The sequence below is a fragment of the Mustela nivalis genome (genome assembly GCF_964662115.1).
Source record: "Mustela nivalis genome assembly, chromosome: Y".
Classification (NCBI taxonomy): domain Eukaryota; kingdom Metazoa; phylum Chordata; class Mammalia; order Carnivora; family Mustelidae; genus Mustela; species Mustela nivalis.
Window position 1 is genome coordinate 30006048 of NC_139041.1, and position 8758 is coordinate 30014805.

Below are 8758 nucleotides of genomic sequence, written 5' to 3' on the forward strand. Positions count from 1 at the left end.
TACCAGTTAATGCAGGCCCCCTAGTTGTGAAATAGCACTGAGCTTCACAACAGGAAGTACAGTCCACAAGCAGTAAATAAAGCCCTTCCTTCCCTTTTATCATGCCTCAGAACTTCCCCCTTTTACAGATGATTACTTTGGAGTGTGAATTTTCTTCTGATTTTAACTCTTTTATAAATTCAAACAAATGGGGCTTCCATCATTTACCTCTCATTTTATATTAAAAGTAAGCATTAGGGAAGGCAATTGTTTTCAGAAAAGGTTGAAACTACAGTAAAGAGGCCCATTTCACCATACATGTCTTACTTGTCCAAAATATTTTGAGTTGAAATCTGTCAACATCACTTTTTCCTTCAGTGAGAATTTCCGTTTCAATTTACTCCAATACACTCTATTCAAACTTGGTAGCCTAAATTAGGCAATAGTCTTTTGTTTATGAGTCTCTGCAAACAAACATGATAGAAAGTGTAAGAAAAGGCATAAGTAGATTGACAATTACAGTTCATGACAGGGATAGGGTAAAAAATACTAATTTGCCTATCATTACACATGAAGAGGAGTGAAGAAGATTCTTGAAAAAGTTTGCAACCAATAAACATCTCATCCCTTTGTCTAAGAAGATAATCATTATTCTAATATTACTTTTCTATCACTATTCTAGTTTAGTTTTCATTGCTGTTGTAATAAATGAGCAGAAACTAAGTGACTTTAATCAATACAGATTTATAATCTTAGAATTCTGAAAATCAGAAGTCAGACATGAATCTTGACCAGCTACGATCATGATTGTAGGCAGAATAGTATAGAATAGAACAGAATAGAATAGAATTCATGGATTTAGAATCCATGTCTTTTCCCTTTTCCAGCATCTGGAGACCATCTGCATTAAAACTCTCTTTTAAAAACTTTATTTTTTAAGCCAGCAACAGCAATTCAAGTCCTTCCCACACTGCTGTCTCCTGGTTCTCTCTTCCATGGTTACATCTATGCTTTCCACTTTAAAGAACCTTGTAGTTATATTAGACCTACCCAAATACCAAATAAACTCTCTATTTCAAGGTCACTGGTAATTTAAATCTACTTGCAACCTTAATTCTTTTGTCATGTAAAGTAACATATACACAGTTTCAAGGATCAGGACATAGTCCTGAGAGCCTATATGAGTAAACAATGTATTTTCTTCTGGAATCATGGATGGCCTGCTTTACAAAGGCATGGCTTTTAAGTCTATATTTAGTCTCTCTCACTGGGACACCCCCACGATATTTTCTGGGGACTGAACTAGGGCTGTCAGTCAGAGACTTCATTTGCCAGGAACCATTTTATTATCTTCAAATAGTCTTTCTGTCCCTCTCACTCTCTCTTTGGTGGACTCTCACAGTATGTATGTTGGTTTGATGGTATCTCACACATCCTTTAGATTTTCATCTTTTCCAAATTTGTATTCCTTTTTCTTTGTTTCCAAGATTGAATCATTTCAGTTGTCCAATGTTCAAATTAGTTGACTTCTGTTTAATCTTATCCACTTTCAAACTCTTTTATTGCATGTTCTGTCTCAAGCATTCTGCTCCACATTTCTTTTCCTTTTATATTGTAATTTTTAAAAAGATTTTATTTATATATTTGCCAGAGAGAGAAAGAGCATGGCAGGGAAAGCTACTGAGAGAGGGAGAAGCAGGCTTCTTGCTGAGCAAAGAGACTGACATTGGGCTCCATCCCAGGACCCTGAACCAAAGGCAGATATTAAACTGACTGAGCCAGTCATGAGTCCCCCATTTTGTAATTTTTATCTCTTTCTTGATGTTCCTTTTTTTGTCCACGTCTTTCTTCACTCCTTGATGGGTTTTTATATTTTTGATTTTTTTAGTATTATTTTATTTAGTTAAATTCAGTTAATGGACATATAGTGTATTGTTAGTTTCAGAGGTAGAGTTTAGTGATGCATCAGTTGTGTATAACACCCAGTGCTCATTCCATCCCATGCCCTCCTCAATGTTCATCACCTAGTTACCCACCTCTTATCCTCCAATTACCCCATTTGTTTGCTATAATTAAGAGTCTTTTATGGTTTGTCTACCTCTCTGATTTCATCTTTTTTTTTTTTTCACTTCACTCCCCTGTTATTCTCTGTTTTGTTTCTTAAATTCCACATATCAATGAAATCATATGTGTCTTTCTCTGATAGACTTATTTTACTTCCCATAATACCCTCTAGTTCCATCCACATCATGGCAGATGGTAAGATTTCTTTTTTTTTTTTTTAAGGATTTTTATTTATTTGACAGATAGAGATCACGAGTAGGCAGAGAGCAGGCAGAGAGAGAGAGAGGAGGAAGCAGGCTCCCCACTGAACAGAGAGCCCGGTGCGGGGCTCAATCCCGGACCTCCGAGATCATGACCTGAGCTGAAGGCAAAGGCTTTAACCCACTGAGCCACCCAGGTGCCCCAAGATTTCATTTTTTGGTGGCTGAGTAATATTTCACTGTTTGTCTATCTGTCTTTATCTATTCAACATCTTTATCTATTCATCTGTTGACTGATATCTGGGCTCTTTCCATAGTTGGCTATTGCAGACATTGCTGCTATAAACATTGGGGTGCATGTGTCCCTTCAGATCACTGCGTTTGTATCTTCTGAGTAAGTACCTAGGAGTGCAATTTCTGGGTAGCTCTATTTCTAACTTTTTGAGGCACCTGCACACTGTTCTACAGAGTAGCTGCACCAGCTTGCTTTCCCACCTACAGTGTAAGAATGTTGCCCTTTTTCCACAACCACTACAATATTTGTTATTTCATAACTTGATAATTTTAGCCATATTGAGTGGTGTGGCATGGTATCCCATTGTGGCTTTGATTTGTATTTCCCTGATGCCTAGTGATGTTGAGCATTTCTTCATGTGTCAGTTGGCCTTCGTATGTCTCCTTGGAGAAATATCTTTTCAAGTCTTCTGCCCATTTCTTGACTACATTATTTGTTTTTTGGATGTTGAGTTTGAGAATTTCTTTATAGATTTTGGATAGTAGAGATTAATCTGACAAGACATTTGCAAAAATTTTATCCCACTCTATCCGCAGTCTTTTGGTTTGGTTGACTATTTCCTTTGCTGTGCAGAAGGATTTTAAATTGATGAAGTCCCAATAGTTCATTTTTGCCTTTTTCTCCTTGTGTTGGAGATGTTTTTAGCAAGAAGTTGCTGCAGCAGAGATCAAGAGGTTGCTGCCTGTGTTCTCCCCGTGGATTTTGATGGATTCTTTCCTCACATTTAGATCTTTCATCTATTTTAAATATATTTCTGTGTATGGTATAAGAAAGTGGTCTAGTTTCATTCTTCTGCACGTGGCTGTTGAATTTTCCCACACCATTTGTTGAAGAGACTCTCTTTTTTCCATTGGATAGTCTTTCCTGCTTTGTCAAAGATTAGTTGACCATGACAGTACCATGTTGTCTTGATGATCACAGCTTAGTAATATAGCTTGAAGTCCAGAATTGTGTTGCCACCCACTTTGGTTTTATTTTCCAATGTTTCTTTGGCTATTTGAGATCTTTCCCAATTCCATTCAAAATTCAGGATTATTTGTTTCAGCTCTGTGAAAAATGTTGATGGTATTCTGATAGGGGTTGCATTGAATGTGCAGATTGCTCTGAGTAGCATAGACATTTTTAACAATATCTGTTCTTCCAATCCATAAACATGGAATGTTTTCCTATTTCTTTATGTCTTCCTCAATTCCTTTCATGAGTGTTCTATTGTTTTCAGAGTACAGGTCCTATATCTCTTTAGTTAAGTTTATTTCTGGATATCTTACAGTTTTGGGTGAAATTGTAAATGGAATTGACTCCTTAAACTCCTTTCTTCCATATCATTTTTAGTGTATAGAAGTGCAAATGACTTCTGTGTGTTGCTTGCATATCCTGGCACATTGCTGAATTCCTTTATGAGTTATAGCAATTTTGAGATGGGTTTTTTTGGGTTTCCGGAAAGGAGATCATGTCATCTGTGAAGAAGAGTGAGAGTTTGACTTTTTTGGTGATTTGAATGCCTTTTACTTCTTTTTGTTGTCTGATTGCTGGGGTGAGGACTTCTAGTACTATGTTGAATGGTAGTGACCATAGTGGACACACACACTGTTGTGTTACTAACCTTAGGGAGAAAACTCAGTTTTTCCCCATTGAGAATGATATGCAATGTAAGCTTTCATTTTTGCTTTTATGATATTGAGGTATGTTTCCTCTATCCCCCACACTGTAAAGAATTTTAATCAAGAAAGTATTCTGTAGGGGGAGGAGTCAAGATGGCGGAGAAGCAGCAGGCTGAGACTACTTCAGCTAGCAGGAGATCAGCTAGATAGCTTATCTAAAGATTGCAAACACCTGCAAATCCATCGGCAGATCGAAGAGAAGAAGAACAACAATTCTGGAAACAGAAAAACAACCACTTTCTGAAAGGTAGGACTGGTGGAGAAGTGAATCCAAAACGAAGGGAAGATAGACCCCAGGGCAAGGGGCCGGCTACCGGCAAGCGGAGGAGCAACGGCGCACAAAATCAGGACTTTTAAAAGTCTGTTCCACTCAGGGTCATCACTCCAGAGGCTAAACCGGGGCGAAGCCCATTTGGGGTCAGCGTGGCCTCAAGTCCCGCAGGTTAACAGAAGGATTGGGGGAGTCTGAGTGTTGCAGAGCTTGTGGGTATTGTAATGGGAAAACCGGCTACAGAGACAGAGGCGGCAGTAAGCTCCTAGCTTGGGGTTACCTTGAACTGGTTGCAGGCTCGGTGAGCACGGAGCGCGGCCGGAGGTCAGGCAGACGGGAGTAACTGGGCGCTGTTCTCTGAGGGCGCACTGAGGAGTGGGGCCCTGGGCTCTTGGCTCCTCCGGGCCGGAGACCAGGAGGCCGCCATTTGTATTCCTGCCCTCCAGAACTCTATGGAAAGCGCTCAGGGAAAAAAAGCTCCTGAAAGCAAATCCAAGCGGATTACTCAACCCCTGGTAAGGGCAGTACAATTCCGCCTGGGGCAAAGACACTTGAGAATCACTACACCAGGCCCCTCCCCCAAAGATCAACAAGAAATCCAGCCAAGACCAAGTTCACCTACTAAGGAGTGCTGTTTCAATACCAAGGAGAGCAGCAGAATTCCAGAGAAGGAGAAAGCAAAGCACGGAACTCATGGCTTTCTCCCTGTGATTTTTTTTAGTCTTGCAGTTAATTTAATTTTTTTCTTTTTAATCTTTTCTCTTCCTCTGTTAAATTTTTTTTTAACTTTTACCCTTTTCTTTTTTAACGTTTTTTAACTAGTTTATCTAATATATATATTTTTTCTTTTTTATATTTTTCTTTATTCATTATCTTTTTTTAAATTCTTTTCTTTTCTATTCTTTTTCTTTTTTTCTTTATTTCTTCTTTAGACTCTTTTTATTCCCTTTCTCCCCGCTTACAGTTTGGGATCTCTTCTGATTTGGTTAAAGCATATTTTCCTGGAGTAGTTGCCACCCTTTTAGTATTTTACTTGCTCCTTCATATACTCTTATCTGGACAAAATGACAAGAAGGAAAAATTCACCACAAAAAAAAAGAACAAGAGGCAGTACCGAAGGCTAGGGACCTAATCAATACAGACATTGGTAATATGTCAGATCTAGAGTTCAGAATGACAATTCTCAAGGTTCTAGCCGGGCTCGAAAAAGGCATGGAAGATAATAGAGGAACACTCTAGAGAGATATAAAAGCCCTTTCTGGAGAAATAAAAGAACTAAAATCTAACCAAGTTGAAATCAAAAAAGCTATTAATGAGGTGCAATCAAAAATGGAGGCTCTCACTGCTAGGATAAATGAGGCAGAAGAAAGAATTAGTGATATAGAAGACCAAATGACAGAGAATAAAGAAGCTGAGCAAAAGAGGGACAAACAGCTACTGGACCACGAGGGGAGAATTCGAGAGATAAGTGACACCATAAGATGAAACAACATTAGAATAATTGGGATTCCAGAAGAAGAAGAAAGAGAGAGGGGAGCAGAAGGTATACTGGAGAGAATTATTGGGGAGAATTTCCCCAATATGGCAAAGGGAACAAGCATCAAAATTCAGGAGGTTCAGAGAAGGCCCCTCAAAATCAATAAGTATAGGCCCACACCTCGTCACCTAATAGTAAAATTTACAAGTCTCAGTGACAAAGAGAAAATCCTGAAAGCAGCCCGGGAAAAGAAGTCTGTAACATACAATGGTAAAAGTATTAGATTGGCAGCTGACTTATCCACAGAGACCTGGCAGGCCAGAAAGAGCTGGCATGATATTTTCAGAGCACTAAATGAGAAAAACATGCAGCCCAGAATACTATATCCAGCTAGGCTATCATTGAAAATAGAAGGAGAGATTAAAAGCTTCCAGGACAAACAAAAACTGAAAGGATTTGCAAACACCAAACCAGCTCTACAGGAAATATTGAAAGGGGTCCTCTAAGCAAAGAGAGAGCCTACAAGTGGTAGATCAGAAAGGAACAGAGACCATATACAGTAACAGTCACCTTACAGGCAATACAATGGCCCTAAATTCATATCTCTCAATAGTTACCCTGAATGTTAATGGGCTAAATGCCCCTGTCAAAAGACACAGGGTATCAGAATGGATAAAAAAACAAAACCCATCTATATGTTGCCTCCAAGAAACTAATTTTAACCCCTAAGACACCTCCAGATTTAAAGTGAGGGGGTGGAAAAGAATTTATCATGCTAATGGACATCAGAAGAAAGCAGGAGTGGCAATCCTTATATCAGATCAATTAGATTTTAAGCCAAAGACTATAATAAGAGATGAGGAAGGACACTATATCATACTCAAAGGGTCTGTCCAACAAGGAGCCCTAACAATTTTAAATATCTATGCCCCCAACGTGGGAGCAGCCAACTATATAAATCAATTAATAACAAAATCAAAGAAACACATCAATAATAATACAATAGTAGTAGGGGACTTTAACACTCCCCCTCACTGAAATGGACAGATCATCCAAGCAAAAGATCAGCAAGGAAATAAAGGCCTTAAACGACACACTGGTCCAGATGGACATCACAGATATATTCAGAATATTTCATCCCAAAGCAACAGAATACACATTCTTCTCTAGTGCACAGGGAACATTCTCCAGAATAGATCACATCCTCGGTCCTAAATCAGGACTCAACCAGTATCAAAAGATTGGGATCATTCCCTGCATATTTTCAGACCACAATGCTCTAAAGCTAGAACTCAACCACAAAGGAAGTTTGGAAAGAACCCAAATACATGGAGACTAAACAGCATCTTTCTAAAGAATGAATGGGTCAACCGGGAAATTAAAGAAGAATTGAATAAAATCATGGAAACAAATGATAATGAAAATACAATGGTTCAAAATCTGTGGGACACAACAAAGGCAGTCCTGAGAGGAAAATATATAGCAGTACAAGCCTTTCTCAAGAAACAAGAAAGGTCTCAGGTACACAACCTAACCCTACACCTAAAGGAGCTGGAGAAAGAACAAGAAAGAAACCCTAAGCCCAGCAGGAGAAGAGAAATCCTAAAGATCAGAGCAGAAATCAATGAAATAGAAACCAAAAAAACAATAGAGCAAATCAACGAAACTAGGAGCTGGTTCTTTGAAGGGATTAATAAAATTGATAAACCTCTGGCCCGACTTATCAAAAAGAAAAGAGAAAGGACCCAAATAAATAAAATCATGAATGAAAGAGGAGAGATAACAACTAACACCAAAGAAATCAAACCATTATATGAACATACTATGAGCAACTCTACGCCAACAAATTTGACAATCTGGAAGAAATGGATGCATTCCTAGAAACATATAAACTACCACAACTGAACCAGGAAGAAATAGAAATAGACCCATAACCAGTAAGGAGATTGAAACAGTCATTAAAAATCTCCAAACAAACAAAAGCCCAGGGCCAGACGGCTTCCCGGGGGAATTCTACCAAACATTTAAAGAAGAACTAATTCCTATTCTCCTGAAACTGTTCCAAAAAATAGAAATGGAAGGAAAACTTCCAAACTAATTTTATGAGGCCAGCATCACCTTGATCCCAAAACCAGACAAGGATCCCATCAAAAAAGAGAGCTATAGACCAATATCCTTGATGAACACAGATGCGAAAATTCTCACGAAAATACTAGCCAATAGGATTCAACAGTACATTAAAAGGATTATTCACCACGACCAAGTGGGATTTATTCCAGGGCTGCAAGGTTAGTTCAACATCCGCAAATCAGTCAATGTTATACAACACATCAATAAAAGAAAGAGCAAGAACCATATGATACTCTCAATAGATGCTGAAAAAGCATTTGACAAAGTACAGCATCCCTTCCTGATCAAAACTCTTCAAAGTTAGGGATAGAGGGCACATACCTCAATATCATCAAAGCCATTTATGGAAAAACCCACCGCAAATATCATTCTCAATGGAGAAAAACTGAAAGCTTTTCCGCTAAGGTCAGGAACACGGCAGGGATGTCCATTATCACCACTGCTATTCAACATAGTACTAGAAGTCTTAGCCTCAGCAATCAGACAACAAAAGGAAATTAAAAGATCCAAATCGTCAAAGAAGTCAAATTATCACTCTTCGCAGATGATATGGTACTATAAGTGGAAAACCCAAAAGACTCCACTCCAAAACTGCTAGAACTTGTACAGAAATTCAGTAAAGTGTCAGGATATAAAATCAATGCACAGTAATCAGTTGCATTTCTCTACATCAACAAGACA

At 38.5% G+C, this 8758-nt stretch overlaps 1 protein-coding gene across 1 annotated transcript in view; it reads left to right on the forward strand.

Annotated features, from left to right (window-relative positions):
• The window catches only part of LOC309856875 (neuronal membrane glycoprotein M6-b-like), a 197948-nt gene extending 193579 nt beyond the window's left edge, over window positions 1-4369 (forward strand). Inside the window, exon 7 of the mRNA XM_082718667.1 lies at window positions 4269-4369. Within this exon, the coding sequence (XP_082574793.1) occupies window positions 4269-4349 (81 nt within the window). The 3' untranslated portion in view covers window positions 4350-4369. The remainder of the gene's footprint in view (window positions 1-4268) is intronic.
• Window positions 4370-8758: the final 4389 nt, after the last annotated feature.